The 23,191-nt window shown below is 44.0% G+C and overlaps 1 protein-coding gene across 1 annotated transcript in view; it reads left to right on the forward strand.

Moving 5' to 3' along the window:
- Positions 1 to 23,191, forward strand: part of Epb41l4b (erythrocyte membrane protein band 4.1 like 4B) — a 135,563-nt gene that overhangs the window by 109,395 nt on the left and 2,977 nt on the right. The window contains exons 23-27 of the mRNA XM_013023228.1: positions 2,470 to 2,568; positions 7,378 to 7,546; positions 9,816 to 9,893; positions 15,440 to 15,556; positions 17,743 to 17,811. Of these exons, the coding sequence (XP_012878682.1) occupies positions 2,470 to 2,568; positions 7,378 to 7,546; positions 9,816 to 9,893; positions 15,440 to 15,556; positions 17,743 to 17,811 (532 nt within the window). The remainder of the gene's footprint in view (positions 1 to 2,469; positions 2,569 to 7,377; positions 7,547 to 9,815; positions 9,894 to 15,439; positions 15,557 to 17,742; positions 17,812 to 23,191) is intronic.

Consider the following 23,191-nt stretch of genomic DNA (forward strand, 5'->3'; position numbering starts at 1 on the left):
TCTCTGAAAACCTTTCTAATATACCAAGTCTCACGGCACTACTCCCCTGCCTTAATCCTTTGGGTGAAAACTCCTCAGCCAGAGGCTCCTCATGACCTGGCCCTGCTTTCCCTCTAGCCTCATCCCTTGCTTTCTACTGGGATCTACTCCTCAGCAGTGCCCCGTGTTCAGCTAGGCTTCTACTCTGTCTCCCACCTTGGTAGTTTCCTCCATTAAGCTGAGTGAAGCTTTTTACAGGTAAACAGCCAATGCACGTAGGCAAGATGATATGTCTCCTAGGAGACAGTCCTTCAAGGAACAATATTCAGTATTCTAAGGTCTCAGCCTGAGTAAAGTGTGAAGGTAGCAGAGGTTGATTCCCACTCCTTATTTGCTCTTCCTATATTCAACAATAATTTATTTGGTACTAATCACATACTTATCACATAATTACATACTGAATAGAAGAGAAAATGGAGCCCCAGAGGTGTTAATTGACTTTTAAGGGCCTCAACTTATTTTGATTCCCTTTTGGAGCTAGAAGGTAATTACTAACTTTTAAAATAATGCAATCAGTCATGATCACTACAAAAATATGTTAAAGTTTTTCCTTAAAATCATTATTCTGAGTAAGGCCCATCTACTCTCTGACATAAATGACTGATGAAATATAAGGATAAAGAACTTAATTTTTAACAAGCACATGTTAAATGTACATAAAATAGAAATGTTTTTGTTTTATTTTGGGGGGGGTCCGGTCATGGGGCCTGAACTCTGGACCTGGGCGCTGTCCCTCAGCTCTTCAGCTCAAGGCTAGAGCTCTACCACTTGAGCCACAGCGCCACTTCCGGTTTTTTTCTTTAAGATCTTTTGACTGTTTTTTGCATAAAATAGATTGGGTTATTTATTTCATATTTTTACAGGCTCTGAAGCTTGAATTTAGGGCCTTACATTCTCACTTAGCTTTATTGTGCAAGGCTGGTATTCTACCATGTGAGGAACATCTCCACTTCTGACTTTTTCTAGTTAATTTGGAGATAATAATCTCTCAAATTTGTCTGCCCAATCTGGCTTGCAACTGTGATCCTCAGATCTTAGCCTCTTGAGTAACTAGTATTATAGGTGTGAGCCACTGGCTAGATTTTTCCCTTCCTTCCTTCCTTCCTTCCTTCCTTCCTTCCTTCCTTCCTTCCTTCCTTCCTTCCTTCCTTCCTTCCTTCCTTCCTTCCCTTTCCTTCCCTTCTTCTCTTCTCTTCTCTCTTTTTTTGTTTTTTTTTGGTCCGGTTGTGGGGCCTGAACTCTGGGCCTGGGCGCTGTCCCTCAGCTCTTCAGCTCAAGGCTAGCACTCTACCACTTGAGCCACAGCTCCACTTCCGGCTTTTTTCTTTTTGCTTATGTGGTGCTGAGGAATCGAACCCAGGGCCTCATGCATGCAAGGCAAGCGCTCTACCACTGAGCCACCTTCCCAGCCCTCTTCTCTTCTCTTCTCTTCTCTTCTCTTCTCTTCTCTTCTCTTCTCTTCTCTTCTCTTCTCTTCTCTTTGTATGTATGCCAGTACTGGGGCTTGACCTCAAGGTCTGGGTGCTATCCTTTAGCTTTTTCTGCTCAAGGCTTGCACTCCACCACTTAGACCATAGCTTCATTTTTGGCTTTTTGGTGGTTACTTGGAGATGAGAATCTCAAGCTGGCTCAGCCCAAGCTACCTCCAAACTATGATTTTCATATCTCAGCCACCAGCACTATTGAGCCAGCAGCACTTATGCCCGTTCTTTATTTTTTTAAATTAGTATTCGATGCCAGATTTAGAATAGTATAGCTAGGGATTATTGGTTAGTAAAACTGAGTTGCCCATAAGTTCCTCTTCATTTATTTTATTGCCAAAACCTGGTTATGGACCAAAACCTTGTCTGAGAATGGTTGGGCTGGTGGTTGGGACCAGGCAGTTTTGTTTGGCAACCCAGTGATATTTCATTTCCAACTTGGTATATTTTCTTCCCTGTGATTTTTTTTAGGGATTTTTGAGGGGAGGTGTAAATAATTACGAAGATGGAGGGAGCCGGGCACCACTGGCTCACACCTGTAATCCTAGCTACTCAGGAGGCTGTGATCTGAGGATTGCTGTTCGATGTCAGCCCGGGCAGGAAAGTCCATGAGACTCTTATCTCTAACTAACCATCAGAAAACTGTAGTGGCGCTGTGATTCAAGTGGTAGAACGCTAGCCTTGAGCTGAACTGCTGAGGGACAGCGCACAGGCCCATAGTTCAAGCCCCACAACCGACCAAAAAGAAACAAAAAAACAAAAAAAAGAAGATGGAAGGAAATAGATTTCTTGACTATCAATGTTATTAAGGTGTAAATTAGCTAAAGAAGTCTGCATGGTCAAAATAAGATGATAAACTTTTTCTGTTGATGTTGCTCTCATTCCCACCCCCCCTTCCTCCACCCCCCCCCACCCTTACCCCTCCTTCCCTGCCCTGGCATGTCTCTAGAAGTCCTATCCCAATACGCGTGGAAACCGCCCAACCAGCTGTGGAAAAACCAGAAATCAAGCCTCCCCGCGTGAGGAAGTTAACGAGACAATATAGTTTGTGAGTTCTGTACTTCAAGTTTTCCCATTGTAACAGCTGTTATGATGCTAAGTGATTGGATGTAAATGCTTCTGAGCCCTTCAGAGGGCATCTCCCAAATTCCAGTTGAAGTCATAATGGGACCAGACCTTTCTCTTTGAAAAAAATTACATAGTTGGCTTATTAGTGATTTCAGTGTGACAAACAGCTCTCCAAAAGTCACATTTTTCACCTTGTAGTCATTGGGATTGGGAGTCTGGGTAACTTAGCTGGTCTTCAGTGTCCTGATCTCTCATAGGACTGTATTCAAGGAATCATTGAGGGCTCTGGTCTCAATTGAAGGATGATCTATGTGGTTGCTGTTAGGACCTAATTTTTTTCTTTAATATATTTTTATTATCCTTAAGTAGTCATAAAAAGGAGTTGGAGTTATCCCTAGTTTTTAGTCACTTACAGTTTCTCTGTCAGAAAGAACACATGAGAAGAGTGAGAGAGAATGCCCACAAGACAAATGGCATAGTCTTTTGTCACTTTATCACAGAAATGGCATCCTGTAGTCAGAACATTAGTCTGTTCATTAGGAGCAAGTCACTAGATCTAACTCACACCCAAAGGGAGGGGTGCATGGAAGCATGGCTACTAGGAGAGGGATCACTGGAAGCCTTAGCAGAAGCTACTTCTCACACACAATAAGTAAAGGGAAGCATGGTTGGTAACTAAGGTATCTGTGATACCCATGAAAGGAGCCACATCCCACCACCATTTTATTCACCTTAGCTTAACAGAAGTCTCCTAGCTATGGTGTTCACTAGACTGTTCCAGGCATTATCAAGGGATAGCAAAATGACTTTGACAGTACCCATCCAGGGAGTCACAATGTATTGGAGGTGACGTCATTATAACCCAAAGGAGATAGGAACGTGCTATAGTAAGGGGCGGTGGTGGTATTAGTCCTGGTTAGCTCAGACACTGTGCCTAAATGTGTAGTTGGTCAGAGAACTGCAGGGAGCTGTTAATAAACAATGGAAAGCATAGGGATTATGGAGTTGGGAAGCCCCCTGTTAGAGCCTAGATGCATTTCTTGCTATACATGCTTGAGAAATTTACATTTTGGGCTGCTCTGTCTATTTCTGTAAAGTGGGTCAGCTACCCCTGAGGATTCTTGTGAAGGTTAACATATAGCAATGTGAATAAAGCCCCTAGGATGGGGCCTGGCCACAAGATGTACTCCCCTAGGACCTGCAAGCTTCTAAGAAAAGGTAGAGCATATAGAAATTCCCCAAGGAACAAGGTATAGGAAGGGGAGTGTAATATCCAATGCAGTCCTCAAATAGCCACCTCAGATCTGCCATTTGTACCTTGCAAAGGAGAAAGAGTCATACAGTTACCAGCAGCTGGGGGCAGACACATCTCACCTTGTTAGCCTTATTAGAAACTTCTGTTGTATTGCAAGTCTGTTTCCTAGGAAAGTCAAAATGAATAGGGCTCAAGTAATTAACAGTCCTCATTCTCTCTGGAGGACAAATTAAACCACAAAACTCTTCTTCCCCCAAGGACAAAGGCTGGCAGGATTTGCCTTTCCTTTTACATTTGGAAACTCAAAATGTTATTATCACCCATTTGGGATATGTAATTATGTCTGAAATAATGACCAACTGATCAGTGGTCTGGAAGGAAAGAAAATTTTACTTATTCACCAAACTGACTCTTTTAATTAAACCCTTTTCAAACAACTAACCTAAATGTGTATTTCTTAACATGGCCCAAAATGTTCTGCTTTGAAAATCAAAGAATGGCAGCATTTCCTTATCGTAAAATATAGCAAAATTAACGGATGGAATTTTCCCAGTGTTAATTTTTGTCCCAGGAATAGTTCTTGAATCATTGACACTGATTACTGTTCACTGTTTATCTCTTATACTTATAAATATTGATGAAGTTCATTAAAAACTTAGTCAAGAACATGGATGGAAAACTCAGCTTTCTGATTCTCTGGAACTGTTCATTGCATCATTATTTTTGAGATAGAGATGTGTGTATATGTCATTGTATTCCTAGTTCCTATGCCTGTGTTCTGTGTATTTAGATTTTAGTTGCGCTATGAAAAGCAGGTACATTGAAAAAATTTATCAACCTAATTCTTTTAAGGATGTAAAGAAAGATGTTCATCATGTTCTTTCCTGGAAATCTGACAGGGAGGGGAAAAGAGTGATGACTTTGTGTAGAGGAGGGAGGGGAAGCAAAAGAAAGCTACACAGTTTGAGGCAAGTAAAATATCTTTTTTATATTGATAGCTAGTGTATTTAGAAAATGGTGCACAAGGGGGGCTGGGAAGGTGGCTCAGTGGTAGAGTGCTTACCTTGCCTGCATGAGGCTCTGGGTTCAATTCCTCACACCACATAAGAAGAAAAAACCAGAAGTGGCGCTGTGGCGCAAGTGGTAGAGCTCTAGTCTTGAGCTGAAGAGCTGAGGGACAGTGCCCAGGCCCAGAGTTCAGGCCCCATGACTGACAAAAAAAAAGAAAGAAAATGATGAGCAAGCCAGATATAGTGGTACCTGCCTATAGTCCTAGCCTCTTAAGAGGCTGAAGTAGGAAGATCACTTGAATTTGAGGCCAGTTTGTGCAACATAATGAAATTTTATCTCCCAGAGAAAGAAATTGATGAACAGCTATATTATTTTCCAAAAATATAACCTTATTGTGTATTTAAACACAGGATCTCAAAAAACATTCAACAGGCAAGGTTTAGAGGCATGGTTCAAGTGGTAGAATGTTTACAAACATTAGGTCCTGAGTTAAAACAATAATAATAAGCAACCCAGAAAAGTTCAGCAAGAAAAGTAACCAATTCCTCAGAATCATGCCATCAAAAATAACCAGTTGGTCCATGAGCTGGTGGCTCACGCCTGTAATCCTAGCTACTTAGGAGGCTGAGATCTGAGGATCACAGTTCAAAGCCAGCCTCAGCAGAAAAGTCTGTGAGACTCTTATCTCCAATTCACCACAGAAAAAGCCAGAAGTGGCGCTGTGGTGCAAGTGGTAGAGTGATAGCCCTGAGCAAAAGAGCTCAGGGACAGTATCCAGGCCCAAAGTCTGAGCCCCAGGACCAGCAAATGAACAAACAGTTGGGGCTGTGAGTATAACTCAGTAGTAAAGTCTGGGAAGCATTCACAAGGCCCTGTGCAAGAACTCCACTGAACTCTTCGGTGGAACAGACAGACAAAGATTCATTCTCCAAGTATTAATGTGTAACACAAAGTATGAGCAACCAGGGAAGTTAATTTGGACAGTTATAACCTTAATGTCCAGGGGTTTTACTGGGTACTGGTCACAAAGACATGGAACCCATACAACTAGCTTAAACTACTCAGGCTCTAGCACTGCCTTCCAGAGCTCAGACTTATGAGTATGACCTCAAAAGTCAGGCATATAAGATCAAATGTTTCACTGTAAGTCACAGTGATAGCATAAAATGCATGGCATGGTTAAGGTCTAAGGTGCCCATATATTCTCTTCCTTAGTCAAGATGCTCCAAAGGCCCAAATGTTATCTCCCACAATCTCAGTAATGCTTGTGGTTTTCTTTCCAGTGTGCTGGCTTTGAGCACCCACCATCAGCTGAATGATTCCTTTATTATGCAGGCAACATCTAGTTGGCCTTGGGAGACTTGTCTGAATTTCTGGAAGCTTGGGAATATACTGTCCAAGCTAAGGATGAATAATGTCACCAGGCTAGCACTTGTTCCAGAATGACCAGGTCCAAAGAGGTTTCTGGCCATGGCACACTCACCCTGTGAGAGCTCAAACCTTTTGTCCTAAACCCAAACCCTGGAGACTAGCCCATAATGCCAGGCCACAATTCTCCCTCATGGTGACTTCCTAGCTAGTGTCATTTTCTTCCCGAATCATCTTCTTTCGGTAGAGAAGTTCTCAGAACAGAGCTCAGAAGCAAATTTGCCCAGCTCCTTTCTTGTAATCAGTTTGTTAGAGCAGTCAGTGGCTCAGGGAAGCCCCTGTATTTGCTGGCCTGAGGCAAGCCACTCAGAATACTGTCCCATGATTTGAGGATCCCTCAAAACATTGGACAAAGACCTGTCATATAACTCAGCAACTTCACTCCTAAGTGAAATGCCAGCCCAAAGAAATTGAGAACAGGGAGTCAAACAGATGTTTGTACATCCATGTTTAGAGTAGCATTGTTGCAAGAGCCAAAAGGTAGAAACAACTGAGTTCTGGCTACACAATGGATAAGAATATGTAGCGTATCTATACAGTAGAGTATTTTTCATCATAAGAAGGAATCAAATTGTAATATAAACCACATATTGGACCTTGAAAACATCTTGGTGAGCAAAATAAGCCAGACCCCCAAAGGATATATATTGTATTATTCCATTTATATTACCAGAGGCCATGGGGAGGTGATCATGGGGTATCATTGTTCAATAGCTACACAGAGTTTGTATTGGTAGATGAAGAGGCTTGAGGAATAGTGGGTATGTTTGTACAACTTTGTGAATGTATTTAATACTACTGAATTGCTCACTTATAAATGGTCAAAGTAGCTAAAATAGAAAAATACATATTTTTCTACAATTCAACACACACACACACAGATTGAGAGAGAGGCAAGTAATCAAAACTCCAGCCCAAATGTGCTTTGGTAAACATCATTGTATTTGATCATGTAAGCTAGACATTTGGGGACATTTATTTGGGGAGCCTCAGCCCTTACCCACGGCCTCCTATCCCTCCCCAGCCTCCCTGAGCGCCCCACAGCCTGTGTATTATTGTAATGAGCAGAGCTTCATGTACTTTTAGTAACCGCAGTGATGAAGACGACCTCCCTCCAGACCTGGCTGAGGCAGTAGGAGCCACGACCACAAATACCACAACTGCCACCACGCAAATCTCAGTGCCGCTGGCATCCCCCAAGGTCCAGAAAGTCACCTCACCTCAGAAGTCAGAAGGCAAGAACCCACTGTCCCCAGGGGCCAAGGTATGGGAAAGAGCCAATGCTGAGCATTCAGTGTCCTTGAATGGCGGTGGATGTGTACATTTAAGTTATATGTAGTCAATTGTGAGCACTCATTTAAAAATAAATGGATATTCTGGGTTTGGTGGCTCCAGCCTGTAACCTTAAACTACTTAGGAAGATTGGGGATCATGGTTTGAGGCCAGCCTAGGCATGAAAGTTTGCAAGATCCTTGTTGTAACATGGATTGTGGGAAGTGTAAAATAATAGAATTGTGGTCCAGGCTGGCCTGGGCAAAAAGAGAGATCCTATCTCAAAAATAAGCAAAGAGAGCAAAAAGGGCTGGAGGCATGATTTTTAGAGTCCTACCTAGCAAAAAGAACACTCTGAGTTCAAATGATAGGCCCTCCCCCCCCAAAGAAAACAAACAGAACATGTTTTCACATATTCAATTCTAAAATATAAGCCAATTATTTCTAAGAGACATGGTATGCTTTAAAAAAAAAAGTTCATTGTTCTGTCGGAGCAGTTTAAAGAATTCTTGAAGGCAATATTCATTTAGAATGGTATCCTTCATAAACTATCCCTGCCTATATAGTGGACAATTTGAAGAAATAGGAATATAGGAATGAGCTCATCACATACCTTAAATAGGATAAGCTATGCTGATGGTCTGAAAATAGGAAATTTTTATTCTATTTGTTCAGTTTGAAGTTTCAAGACAGACATTACCAGAGATGTGAAAGGCAGTGACAAAGGTCAAACACAAAACATTTCTGAGTGACTCTAGCTCTAGTCATTCTTTGGCAATCGGTCCAAATATGGTCAAGGCTATTGCTGCCCATGTGGATGCTGTCATGGTAGCTTTGGCCCATGCAACCACATGAAGAAAGATGTGGGACAAGAAGTCCAAAGCCAAGGCCTTTACTGTACCAGCCTTGCAGGCACCTCCATTCACACAATTGTGACAGCCCAAAAGGCACCGTTACTTTTATACCCCTGACTTCTCCAAGCCTTAGCTTTCTTTTCCTAAAAATGGTATCTGTTACCTTGCCCAGCTCAGTAGCTGAGATCCAACAAATGTTCCAATGATTAGGCAAACCAGGTGCCCGAGGTTTCTGCAGCTTCCATGCTCACAGTTCTTGGCAACATCAAAGAGCAATGGTACAGACCACAGCCTAAGTGACCAAGGCCAGTGTTTCCCAATCCCTTACCCAGGTACCTAGAGCAGAACAATATGACTGGATACCTTAGCTAGTCGCTGGCCCAGACCGAGGCCCTGCTGTTCTGTAGCTCATCTCCTGGCACCTTTAATTTAATTCTCCTGAACTGTAGTCTCCTGATCTTCAGCATGGTGTGGACATGGGCTCCTGTCATGTTTCCCACAGCTGGTTAAATCCAGGCTGAAGCAGGGCCAAACAGAAGGGAGTGGTAGTAGTGCACAACATCTTCTCAGAGCTATAGGGCTCCCTCTCCTGGCCATCTCTCTCTTTAAGCCCTTGCTTGTGTAAAGTTGACAAGCTGTGATTTTATTCCTTCCTCCAAGGGCTTCCACCCATGCAGCTATGGTATAAAAGACACAATGTTCTCTAAACCCAAGAAGCACCAACTTCAGAGATGCCTCTCAACCACCATGAGCATCTTCCCAATGATTGTGTAAATCAGTTTTTGTTTCTGGGATCAGCTGATCCACCTAACACAGTCTTTATTCTCTCTTCATTTTTTATGTATTTGTTTACTTGTTTAGTTATCTATTTTTTGCTGGTACTAGGATTTGAACTCAGAACTTTGTGCTCAAAGGGTTTGCTTGCTCGTGGCTGATGCTTTAGTATTTGAGTCATGCCTCCAGCCCAGTATTTTACTGGTTAATTGGAGATGGAGTCTTGAAGATTTTTCTGCCCAGCCTGGTTTCAAACCACAATCCTCAGATCTCCAGTCTCTTGGGTAGCTAGGATTATAGGAGTGAGCCATTGGTGCCTGGCCTCTTCTCGTTTCATATATTCAAAAGACTCTTTGGAATGTTTCCCTAAAAGACCAGGCATAGAACACTCAAGGCACTTAAGAAAAGTTGTCTGCTGCATTGAAGAGGACAGTGTTGCCCCCCCCTCCCCAGGCCTCACTTCTACCCATGAAGATTTCTGAATGAACCTGGACATTTTGAACCTTACTGAGCAAAGGAAGTATGAAGGGAGAAACAGGATGGAGGAGAAATGGGAAGGCTCCATCTTCTCTGGTGATCTCTAGCCAGTCCAGAGCTATCACTAACCAGGGATCTTTCTGTCTGCTTTCTCAGAGCCCCTGTGACCGAGCAGGCGCCTTCACTTTGGAGCCTGGTGACCTTCTGATGGATTTCACAGAAGCAACACCTCTGGTAAACTTCCTAATTTACTTAAATCTGAGAATCTGCAGGCCATAGAAATGGCTTAGTGGTGGGTCGATGGTGAGGCAGCCACTGCTCCAGAGGGGGTGTCCTCTTGTCCCCAAGGCTCAGGGATCTGCTCTCATGGAGGGTGTGGCACTGTGGCTCTCCCCGACCTTGCAGTGCTAGTGAGGGAGGGCCGCTCCCTCCCCTCCCCCCCCCCCATCTGAGGTTGGATGCAGGGATTCTGCCTGTGCCTGTCTGCCGCTCCTCCAATGTTGCAGGGCTCCTTCATGCTTGGGTGTCAGCTGCCTTGGCTGCCTGTGCTGTACCGTGCATGACCACACATCTCTTGCTGTTGCTTCTAACAATCAGTGTGGTCTGAAACATTGTCTGGAGCCAGGTCCTGGCTTTCCTGAGTCTCATACCTTCGACTGTTGCCCATTCTCACATGGGTCTGCCTGGGGGATAGTGGCCCTTGTGGGTTTTCTGCACGAGAGAAATCCTATTTGGAGGTCACATCACTGAATCAGGAGTCGTCAGACAGACAAGTCTGTCAGTCTCTGCTTTGCTTGTTACGATCCTCATCACTGGAGTGTTACCACTCCATCTTCTGTAAAACACAGATGTCATTGGATGAGTGTTTAGAGGGGGAAAGACAGAGAGACAGAGACAGAGGAAAGATAGAGAGGCAGAGACAGAGAAAGAACAGAAAACACCACAAAATAGGCTAGAGGTGTAGCTCAGTGGCAGAGCACTTCCCTAACATTCATGTACAAGGTTTTTGATTCTATCCCCATCAGTGAAGAACAAAAACAAAAACCAACCACCACCACATATGTAAGGTGTTCCTGTTATTAGACAATCCAGGTAAATTTGGATGTACCTTTAGCTGGTCTAAGCCTAATACCTGAGTATACTTGAACATGATCTACTTGGGGCTAGACATAAATCAACACTGAAGCTTTGAATCAAAATGTGAGCCACGTAAGAGAGTCCAGGAGAAAGATGACTCAGGTCTGGGCTGGGAAATACGCTTGTCATCAGGCTGACAGGCACCAGTGTCATTTGTAACTGTGCCACATCTGTACATCTGTGTCCTGGACTGGATGAGACAAGGGCTGCAGAAGGACTTCTTTACCCACTGCAGAGTTGTAGAAGTAGGGGGAAGCAAGAGTGGCCCTCTGCCTGACTTGTGCCTAGGAGTTCCTCAGTCACTGTGTCTAGCCATAATACCGTGGGACCATCTCATCCTGTCCCTCCCCTACAGATAAGGAAATCAAGACCAAGACAGGGCTGTAATACATCCTAGATCACACAAACAGTCTGCATCAAGGCTAGGACTAGAACCCAGACCCTGGACTACGGTCCCAGCAGTATTGCCAGTGGCAGGTAGCCTAAACCAGGCCATGTTTCTGTTTCCCCTTTAGCTAGTCTCTGTCCCATAAAGTTTCTCAGACCCTCTGGCCTTACCCTTACCCTCTACAGTCCAGGCTTGGGGAAAGCTCACTCTGGGATTATATCTAAGCCACCTATCCAGGTTTGGTCCCCAGAATTTCTGAGTGGGAAATACGGAAGCCCAGTGTGGTGGTTCAAGAACTCGGCTAAGATAAGGTATGGTTGCTTGACTGCCAGCTCTGTGTCTTCAGCCCCTGGCTGCATTCTGGGAATTCTTGGCTACATTCTCTTCAGAAAAAGAAGTAACATCTGTGATACTCATCACAGAAGCAATGTCCTGTCTTCTTTGGGAATACTTTTTCTGGACAGTCACCTTCCAAACTCACAACCTGGGCCTAACTACTTCCTGTAGACTCCCCCCCCCCCTCCATAATCCTCAGGCTAACCCTAGAAGGACAAGGGACTAGAGAAAGAAAAAAAAAGGCCCAGATGCTCTTGCCTTCATTCTGGAATGTTCCTCCGAGGTGCCATGAAAACCCTTATAACTCTCTATCTTCATGGTCTAGTCTGTGGAATGGTTTTCAGAGGCACAGTCCAAAGTGCCAACAGTAATAAAAGGTTTCACCCTGACCTGGCATTTCTCAAACACACACACACACACACACACACACACACACACCAAAACAAACCCTACAGGAAGAATAAATACCCTCTGGTACTGTCTTCCTCATTTTCTCGTATCCTGCCCAGCTCCATGGACTGTCTCAAAGAATCACTTACCAATCTCACTGTCGCAGCATTCCCCCTTCCTTCTCTCCTCTGTTCTAACCTCTGATTCTTGTATTACATAAGTCAGTTTAGCACCTGAAGCCTTATAGTCTTACAGCCAGTTTGAGACCTACCCAATGCTAGATCCTGCATCTCCAGTTCACAACACATGTGAATTTGTGCCTGGTCAAACAGGTAGGACCTGCAAACAGGAAGTGAGAACGCAAGGGAAGTCAAGACAGCATCTCTCCATGCAGAATTCTCTTGGGGTGTGTGTGAATTCTCCCCAAGAGGAGTGCTGGTGTCCACTGAAAGGGGGATGGTGGCGAGAAAAGTACTCTGGGAATAAAGAATCCTGTCCCTTTTCCCTATTTTCTGCCCAGCTGCCTCCTCCAGGTAACAGAGAGATCATCAACACCAATGTCTTCTGTGTTCTTGGCTCTTTCCTTTTGGGGCCCATTCCCTTCTGAGCTTGGTGATTTGTAAACCAGTCACCTGACTGCAAAGCAGAGCCTATAAGAACCCCTGGTCCCCTCCTCGCACATTGTGTGTTAGTGAAGAGTGTGGGGAGAGTGTTGACATAGGGCCAGGAGGACCCACCGTCTGGGCTATGTGTCACAGGTGGGTTCCATCAGGCTCAACATCTTAGTGTCTGTTCCAAACCTCATTCTTCCAGGAAGGCTAAAACTTAATCTCAAATCCAATTGAGTGTTCTTTTTGTCTCTCTCAAGCTTCATCTGGGTTCCACAGGAAGGATAAGGGATGAGAGAGAGGTAAAGGAGGACTGGAATGTGACAGCAAGTCTATTTAGTCTATTGTGTCATCATTTACTGAGTTATCTGGGACACTGTTTAGCAGCTCTTTGGGGTGCATAGAAATCATTGTCCTGCACCCTCATCCTCACCAGAATGAGCTGTTGTATCTCTGTTGGACACATGACACTCTTCAGGGCCAGGATGTGGACACCAATATCTGAAAGTGTGGAGTCTTCTCTCATGGTGTCTTCCAACCAAGCAGTTTCTGTTTCTGAACCCAGATAACAACCTGCTGGACACCAATCTGTCCTAAGGCCATTTTGTTCTGGGACCTGCTGTTTTACCTGCTCTAACCGAACTGAGGGCTGCTTTTCAGTCCTTGTTGGCAATCTCAGCCTATGGGTGAGGGGGAACAGGGGCACTTAGCTGCTTGGCCCAGGATTCACTAATGTCTGCCCTTACTCTCTTTGCCTGACATCTCTCTCCAGTTCTCAAACTAGCCATCTCGTTGATGTATGTACACATCATCATTTATGTATGCTAAAAATGTACATTGCCCCTCAAAGTCAGATTTTAAAGCTCAAAAGCCAATTATCTGTAGAAAAATGTGGCAACCTGAATGTGGAAAAGCCCAAGATAGAAAGAAATACTGGGGGTGGGGGTGGGGAATGGTATTTTTAAACAGCATCTTCCTTCTTAAATTGCTTGTCTTCTCTTCTCCTCGCTTACTGAATTAAGCATGTGGATTTTTAAAAAAAATATATATATATATATATTTATTTATTTATTTTGTCAGCCATGGGGCCTGAACTCTGGGCCTAGGCGATGTCCCTCAGCTCTTCAGCTCAAGGCTAGCACTCTACCACTTGCCACAGCACCACTTCCGGCTTTTTCTGCTTATATGGTGCTGAGGAATTGAACCCAGGGCCTCATTCATGTAAGGCAAGCATTCTACCACTGAGCCAAAAGCATGTGGATTTATTAAGAGTCCAGGTATATTTTTCTGTTTAAATCCACTCAATGCTTACTTAGAAAGGTCAAAAACACTTGTGTAATTGTGAGCATTTACCAAACAACTGCAATGCTGGGCAAACCATAAATCATTCACTATAATCCACAGCACACAACCTCTAGTCAAAATGGTCGTGTTTCCCCATCATTTTTGTCAGCTTCTATTTCCTTTGGAGAACAAACATTGGGTGTCTGCTGGTATAAGCAGAAACAAAGGCCCAGTGGCGGAGGTGGGAAGTCTCTGATATAGTTGGTTCTGTCTAGAGCATCAGTGAACACATTCAGTAGTGGGAACTAGCCATCCATCCACTAGGACAGGTGGGAACTAACCTTACACAGGCTTCTACACCATTCTAGGCAGGTGGGATTTCTCCGGAGGACTAAAGCGAACATTGAAAGAGTTTGAAGGAGGCTGGCAAACCTTAACCACATGTGACTAATACAAATTCATTTAGCTCTAAAGAAAGGATTTAGAAACAAGCAATGAAAAGCTCTAGAAATGGGATTGAGCCTTTTTTTGCATCTCCCCAATGTGAATAATAAAATAAGGCTGTTGTGAAGGGCACTGTGAGAAAATGACTGTAAAAGCCCTTTGGAAATTATCCAGCATCGCACAATTGTCAGGAGGACAGAGTAAGATCCACTTGGAGAAGGAAAAGAGGCCAGCAATTTTCTTGATCACTTTTTCAATAAAACTTACCCAGAGGCTATATTTTATTCCTCACAACTGAATAATACTAAATATTTAAGAAAAAAAATCTTGAATTAAATCAGAGATGCATGCATTGGTTCACTGAAGGAAATGATTCCTCCTTGAAACCTAAACTAACCCCATAGTACCCTACTCTAATATCAGGCATTCTCTATTGGCCATCTTCATCCCTATTAGATGTAATAAGCTGTTAGATCTCTGCTGGTTTTGTCTACTCTTCAGGGACAGAGAGGGAAAGCCAGTATCCCAGGGCTTAATGTCTTCCAGCTAAGCAACAAGGTGCTACACTGCCAGTGTAAGATACCAAGGCTTATGAGCATAGAGGATGGGTCAGGATTGTGACAAATGAAATCCTGAACTCTGTGTCTTCTGGGCATATAGTACTTTCTTGGTATCCCTTTCTGGGTATCCACTCCCTTGCACACCACCATGGGTGTCCTTCTTTAACAGAGGGCCCAGGCATGGAAGGCAGATGCTCTCAAGTGTGTGGCCAGTCTGCATATTGCTCCTATGGCTGATATTGCTAATTCATGGCACTCCTTCTAGCTTGGCCTGGGCAATGCTTTTGAACCCTGACAGTATGCTAGGGGACTGACGCCAGTCCTAGACAGCTAGAACAGGAGACAGTCTCTCCCTGCCAGCCATGGGAAGGGGGTTTGTTATGTCATTCTCCTCACATAGTGAAGAAGAGAGACTAGGGCCAGACAGGAGGAGAGGTGAGGAGAGAGGAGGGTGGTGGGAGGGACCAGCTGCCAGCCAGCCAGAGGCTGGAAGAAGGCTTCTAGCCCAGCTAGCTGGAGTTGCCAGATCCGTCTTGCACTGTGCTATCTTTCTCTCCTCTCCCTTCCCTTATCTCCTCTCTCTCCACCCCCGTCTCCTCCTCCCCTTCTCTTCTCTCCTCTCCTCGTGAGCAGGCAGAGCCCGCCAGCAACCCCCACTGTGCCCACCCTCGCTGCTCTCCTCCACTCTCTCTCCCCATGAAGGAAGAGACCACTGGAGTTTGCATGTATCCTCCAATCAAAACGAGGCTGGTAGGTACCCTGGCAGGGAGGGGCCTGCCAGGACAGGTGAGGTGGAAGGAGCTCCAGGTGAGGCAGAGGCTGGATGGGCACACAGGAGCGCCAGACCTCCAAAGAGCCTACTGTCAGGTACTCTCTCTCCAGGATGGATGAGAAGCTTGAGTTTCAACTGGCCCTGGCCAAACAGACTCATAGCTGTGATCCCAACCCCTTCAGCTATAGCTTTCCTGAACCAAGAAGTTTGTTTGCTTAGAATTTTAATGAGGACAAATTTCCCAAAGAGAAATTCACATTCTGGTAGATAGATCCTTAAGTGTTATTTCTATTGATAATAAAAAAATTCACTTTTTCTTTCCTCTGCTACTTTTTAATAATAGAAGAATCACCCTTAATCCTAATCTAGCATTATACTTTCCATTTTTTTTCATTTCCTTCTATTTATCCACTTCCATTCATAAGTTTGCATAGTAAGTTAAAGTAGCTATATCATTTTATGTTTTTCTCTTTTCACTCGGTGTCTTGTTTCTGTCTTGTTCTTGTTGCCACCTTCAACATGAAAACCTATACTCCATTCAGAGAATGGTCCAGCATTACTTAACCAGTCCCTCGCTGAGGGCATGGGCTTCATACTTTGTCACTGTTCAAGGGAACACATGTAGCTTTTCACATTGGAGATTTTATAGGCCCTGTGGGGTAATGTCGTGTGACTGGTTTTTGCCCAATGGAGTGGTTAGATTGACTGACAGAGCTATCTGAAAATAGTGAATGTGATCTGCCACAGGGTCAATGATAGAGTGGAATCTTGGGGATCTAGATGTTTTATTTACAGCTGGTATAAATGATTCTTTGTGGTTGCTAATTTTCCCATCTCTTAATAGTCCATAAGAAAGCACTTCCCTGTACCTCCTCATGACCCAGGGTGGTGTACCTGCAAGTTGCTTTTTGTTATGACATTGTTTTTAGAACACCGTGTTTATCCCATTAGGCAGGACTAGAAGCCAGTATTGCAAAGCTTCACCCTGAGAATCTTTTATGATTTGGAGCCCATTCTGGGAATCTTGAGATATTTAAAGAGAACAAAAAAGATGTGGAGGAATAGGATCAAGGTTGGACTGGACATCTCTGTACACATTGCAACAATGTTGTCCCTACATTGGTTGAGACCTCCTCTACCCATTCAGAAAAACCACAGCCACATGGATCTAGTCTGCTGTGCATCTGTTCATCCTTCCCTTACTCCCACCCATTAGAGTGGGGGAAAGTGCCAAGGTGCTGTCCCCGTGTCCACAGGCATGACCCCACAAGACATGAGGCTCCTGTCACTAAGCAGAGGTAGCCTGGGTGTTTTGGCTGTACCCCTGACTTGAGGTGATCCAGTCCACATCCACCATAGACAGTCTTTCCAGGCTCTGCTGGTGCCAGAATCACCAAGTCCTTCCCTGACCTGCTGGTGTACCAGCTTGAAGGAAAAAACCCTCCCATTCCATAAGGCCTCCAGGAAGCCAAAGGCAAAATAACCAAAGTAAAAGAAATGGAAGCCTAGAGTCTTCGGGGCCATTACTACTTGACCAGACTGGGGCATCCAGCCTCCTTCAGACCAGCTCCATGCAGTAGTTGTCCCCAACACTGGGTACTTACTTTGAGCACCATGCCTTCTGTTTTCAGAGTCCTGAAAACAGGACTTTGGAATGCTTTCCTGGGTTCCCTTGAAGTTTCCCTCTATTGCCCAAAGTGCTCAGGGAGTCCAGCAATGAGTCATTAGAGAGAGATAGACTACTTTCTGGCTTAATTATCCTAGGCCCCTGGTACCTGCCTGCTGTGATATGGTGTCCTGCATGGACCTCCAAAGAACCTCCTGCCATACCCCACAACTGTGGAGACACCTTCAGCGGTCACCCTTGGCACCTCAAGCTTGCATCATTATCAGTTTGAATCGGGCCCGGACCCGGCATGCCTGGTTGACCCAGACCAACCCCAGTGAAAGGAGCTCAAGGTGAAGCAAGCATGAGGTGCTGGACAAATGAGACTGCAGCCTCACAGTTGAACACCAGACACAGATAGAACTGTGTCCCAACTCCTGAAGAATAGAGGTCCCGCGAAGCTGCCCCTGTGTTCAATCGTAAGGGTACGCTGCCAGAGGTGATAAAACTTTATTTCCTAAGTGGATGCTAATCCTCTTGTCTTTCTCTTTTTTGAAGATAAAAACATTCCCAGCTGACCCACTGAGCCCGTTTCCTGATCCTTTTACTACGGGGCCACCGTTTACCGTAAGTAGACCCAGAAAGCAGAACTGCCTGCATTTTGAATGTTCCCACATGGTGTTTTAACAGTGAGCTGCTTTTGCTCTCTGATGAACTACATGAGCTTGAAAGAGCTGGGATTCCGGGTCTGCCTATTCAATTTAGCTACTTTATTTTATTGATGTGCAATTCCTATGAAATTTACCATCTTAAACTGACAGCTTTTTATTAATTTATTATTATTTTTAAATTTTTCATTTTTGTGGATCATGAGCCTTGAACTCAGTGCCTGGGCACTGTTACTGAGCTTCCTCACTCAAAGCTAATGTTCTACCAGTTTAAGCCACAGCACCACTTCGGGTTTTCTGGTGGTTAATTGTACTCATCACCTTGCTCATGTAACCGGAACCCCTCTGTACAGTATTTTTACAATAAAAAAGTGTATTTAAAAAAAAAAGAGTCTCACGGACTTTCCTACCCAGACTGGCTTTGAACTGTGATCCTCAGATCTTAGCCTCCGGAGTAGCTAGGATTACAGGCATGAACCACTGACACCTGGCTTAAACTGACAATTCAGTAGAATTTAGGACATTTACAATGTTGTGTAGTGACTACTTCTAATTCCAACACATCTTACCACCCCAGAGAAAACCCCACACTGGTTAAGCAGTCACTTTCCAATTTCCCATTGCCTTGGCTCTGACACCTCTAACCTATACTTAGTCTCTGTGAATTTACCATGTGTACACCTTCCTACCCATGGAATCATGTTGCACGGCATGTTCAGTGTTGGCTATTTTTACTTACTGTCATGTTTTGGAGGTTCATCTGTGTTGAATGTGTGAACACTTCATTTCTTCTTATGGTGGAATCATATCCCATTGTATGGATGTAATGCAAGTTTTTCTGCACATTTATTGGTAGGGATTTGTGGGGTGTTTTTTTCACCTTTTTGGCTATCATAAATCATGTTGTTATGAACACGTATGCCCAAGCACTTGTCTGAACACTTATCTTCAGTTTGAGTGGGTTGGGTCTACCATCTTGATGATGGTGTGAACTTCTGTAAGTCACTTGACCGATCTGAGCACCAACCTCCATTTACTTAAAGTGGGGTAATAGTAGGAATATCCTCCTTGCATTCAAAAGGCAAGGATCACAAATAACTAGGAGCTGGAAAGTGCTTCCTAACCATAGACTGTCCCCCAAAAGGCAGTGCTAATGGATGTCTATGGAGCCACAGAAGCAGGTGGTACAAAGAACTCTAGAACAGGTAGTCCTGGCAACGGCTTCCTGTTACCACCTCTCACCACTGCTGTCACTGCTGGGCGGTTTGTTTTAACTCTGCAAAACATTTTTAAATATTTAAATGTTGTAGTTTCCCATAGAATCTACAGATGGAGAACGATTCAGCAATCCTCATACTTCTTTCCAGCTACTCAATTCATTCTTACTGAAATTTTCTACAGAAGTTCATTCTATAGTGAGCACAAGTAGGAGAGCGGGGTCCTTTCCTCCTCTCTTCCTCCCAGGAATCAAAATATGTGATTCTACAACCTGGATGACCCCTGGGGCCCCCTCCCAGTGGTTTCTGTCTTATCTAGAGGCTCTGGGAGGTGGCCTAGGGTGAGCCCTAAAGCCCAATTTGTGACTCCAATCTCTACCTGAGGTGGCTTCTGCCACATGAGCAGGGAAGAGAGGGAGCAGTGGCTGATGGTTTTGGAAAATGAATGGAGGTGGGAAGATGTCCAGCAGTTTGGGCAGAGAGAAAAACAGGTTCCTAGAACAATCCATTTCTAGAGCTTGTAGTTCCTGCCCTTTAATGGGAGGGCAGAGCCACAGAGCCGTGCCAGAGTTCCGTGCCATTGCCCAGGTCCTCATTCAGCCCCCTGCAGTTTTGCTGGACAAGACACCCCAGCTGGAAACTCCACTCCACTTCCCTCCATTGGCCATAGTGGGGCGCCATGGCATCCTGCCCAGCCTTGGCAGTGCTGTGAGATGCTCAGGGAAGCCCTTCTTGAATGCTGGGGGCCCAGATGGTACAGGAAGCCAATGTCAGACATCATGCTGAGACTTTTTAAGAACTGGGCAAGAGTGGCTCCAAGGCAGCTGGAGCCGACAGAGGGAGAGGCCATCACACATTGAAGGGATTGTAAAGAAGGCCAAGAGACCAGAATTCACAGAGCAAGGGCGTAGAGTGTGAGGGGAGGAAGGGACATAGGCTGTGTAGGCCACATGGGGATTTTCATCCTTATCCCAAAAGCAATAGAAAGCCTTCAAAGAACTGGATCCCTGTGGTCACAGTAGGGGAAACATTTAAGTCCAGATATAGAGTGGGTTTAGAACAATAGTCTAGAAATCTGGAACAGTGGCTGAAGGGAACGGAATGCACTGATTTGCCCCAGAGCAGTTTTGATGGCTGGTAAGATTCAAGACTTGGATGAAGGAGAGAGTTACAGGTAGTTCAGATGACCAGTGAATCAACTCACAGAGAAAAGAGCATGAGTTAGTTTTCTTCTTTCTATGACAGTATACCTGAGAGAAACAACATGTAGGAGAAAAGGTTTATTTTTACTTAGAATTTCAGAAGTTTGAATCCACAGTTGGCTTGTTGCATTGTTTTTAAATCTGAGATAAGACAGAAACATGGTAGAAGGTGCAGGGTGGAGGAAAGCTACTCACTTCATGGTGAAGCAGAGAAGCAGGGGAGGTCAGAGACCAGATACACACTCTTCAAAGACACGCCTCCAATGACCAGCTTCCTCCAACTAGGTCCCACCTCCTACTAGCCCATTCACCTATAAACTCACCCATGAATTAATCCATTGATGAACTTAACATCTTATGTTCCAATCAGCTTTCAATAGTTCCACCAGCTGGGGACCAATCTTTCAGCTGCTTCCTATCCAAACCATAACAGAAAGTAAATCTGAAAGAAGCCTGGCTTGAGAGAGATAATGAATTTGTCTTTTGCCGTGATAGTTTTGCCTTTAAAACATCCATCTGAAGTAAGGAATGGACAGTTGTATGCCCTACTCAGTAAACTTAGGAGAAGGGAGGAGACAAGAGAGCAAGGGGCATAAGCGGGGAGAGACTACATATTTGCTGAAAGTAGCATATTGTTAGCAGAAGCCAAATTTGTAAGTCTCAGCCTTCCAGTTTTCTCACCCCTACATATTATGTTCTCTTCTTCTCACTGAGGTCAAGACACTTGAATTACCTGTGGGTATGGCTTCTCTACAGGCCTCCAGGCCTATCCTGGCTGTAGTTATGGAGGGAGTTTAGCAGCTCTGGGGAACTCTGTACAGAGTCTGTCATTTGATCCAGCATTTGTCTTGAGCATGGCTTCAACCACTAGGTTTGGTTCTGAGTCTAGTTCTTACTTCATACTCAAGACTGTTACCTGGGCCTCTGCTGGTTACTCAGTATGTTGGCCCCTACCAACCAAACAGCCTTCCTTCAGTCTTAGATTTTCAGGCTCCTGGCCTAATCCCATACTGTTTAGCCCCAAATATTCTCTTACTCTGATCACAGCCAGGACCCCTGTCTGGCTCTGACCAGATTCTGGTCCCATGCTCTTTTTTTCTAATTGTATCTGTCCTTCTGTTTCATTCATTCATTTATCTCCTCATGGAACCAAATACCAAAAAGATAAGTACTTAGGGTTGAGATTTAATAAGTAATTTTTACTGCTTCTTCAAGGTCATTCTTTAAAAAAAATATTTTTTTCAGGTCTTAGGGCTTCAACTCAGGGCCTGGGCACTGCCCCCAGAGCTTCTTTTTTGCTCAAAGCTAGCACTCTACCACTTAAGCCACATCACCACTTCTAGCTTTTTCTGTTTATGTGATACTGAGGAATCGAACCCAGTGATTCACGCATGTGAGGCAATCACTGTACCACTAAACCACATTCCCAGCCCTCCAGGTCATTCTTAAGTAAAGCTGGCTTCCCACCATTCAATTAGTGAAGACTGCAAGGACTTCCACAACCACTCATGTTTGTACTTAGGCCCCAGCACTGGCTTTCATCATCAATGCCAGTGTCCCAACAATGATATCAGAAGCCTGCCATCCCCATTTACTATTTACTAATGCAGAGAGCGGTGTGACCCCAGCTGCTTTATCAGCCAGGATAGGCTAACCCTTTTTGTGCTTTGAAACAACATCCTGAATTTCCTCCTCACAACACATACTACATCATGGTAGATCAAAGACTCTGTTCTTCTTGGAGCTCAGGGTAATGAATCAGTTGCCTAACAAGTAGTACAACACTGGTTACAGTGACAGAATCAACAAAAAGAAAAAGAAAAAAAAGAGAAAAAGGAGAGATGACGAATCACACACTGGTCCTTAATCTTTTAATGGAATGAAACTCAGTACCAACTCACTTTTTATTGGACAAAGCAAGGCACGTGGTCATGTCTAATTTCAATGGAGCAATGAAATGTACTGCTACCATGTGCCTGGAAAGTAGTGAGCCAGAGGAGTCTGCAGGCCAGCTCAAAAGACTGCTGCTATGAAAGACAAATGTGTAATTTTTTGTATGTATGGCATACTGACATGAATTCACATAAAGAATCAAGTTACAAAAATCTACAGATGTCTTTTTCAAAAGGGTACAAAAACAAAAACACCCCATGTAGGAAATATGAGGAAATTTACTAATGACAATAGTAAAGAATTTCTTCATGTATTTGCTTTTATATATTGTCTAACTTTTCTGGCCTTTAACTCATGATCCTTCTACCTCAGTCTCCCTAGTGCTGGAATAATATATACATAAGCCACCATGCCTAGATACTACCCTCTAGGATTTCTATAAAAGAAGTAATAAGCATATTTTGCTTACAATGAAAATGACAGAAATTCCACTCTCCATGCTACTCTGTGTGCTCTAGAATGAAATTTTGGTGCATGCAAATCATCTGGAGAGAAGGAGAGGGTTTTCTTACAATATGTGTTTGGGATTGATCCACACACTTCCCAATTCCAAAGTCTTGGATGAGACCTGAACATTAGATCTTTTACCAAGTTTCAAGATGATACAGATGTTTCTTGAGGCCATATTTTAGATCACCTAAATATGGAACTATACTGGTGAAAACCAATTATGGAGTCAGAAATACTGTTCTTTATACTTTCTTAGCCTCTCTGAGCCCCACGTTTCTTTCTTATAAAATCAGTTCTAAGATGTATGTTTGTTCATCTTTTTAACATCTCTGAAATCAGGATGTCTTCTACATTATACAACATGATCAAACCTGAAAGCCACGTTTTCCTTTCTCTGTAGCACGTGTAAAATGATGCATCTTACAACTGATGGTGCCAAAGATGTGCTGAAATATGAGCTCTACTTTAAGAGGTTGTCAAGTTGTAATGTATGGGAAGTGCTTAGCATAGTGTCTGG

Source organism: Dipodomys ordii, unplaced genomic scaffold (genome assembly GCF_000151885.1).
Source record: "Dipodomys ordii isolate 6190 unplaced genomic scaffold, Dord_2.0 Scaffold67, whole genome shotgun sequence".
Taxonomy (NCBI): Eukaryota; Metazoa; Chordata; class Mammalia; order Rodentia; family Heteromyidae; genus Dipodomys; species Dipodomys ordii.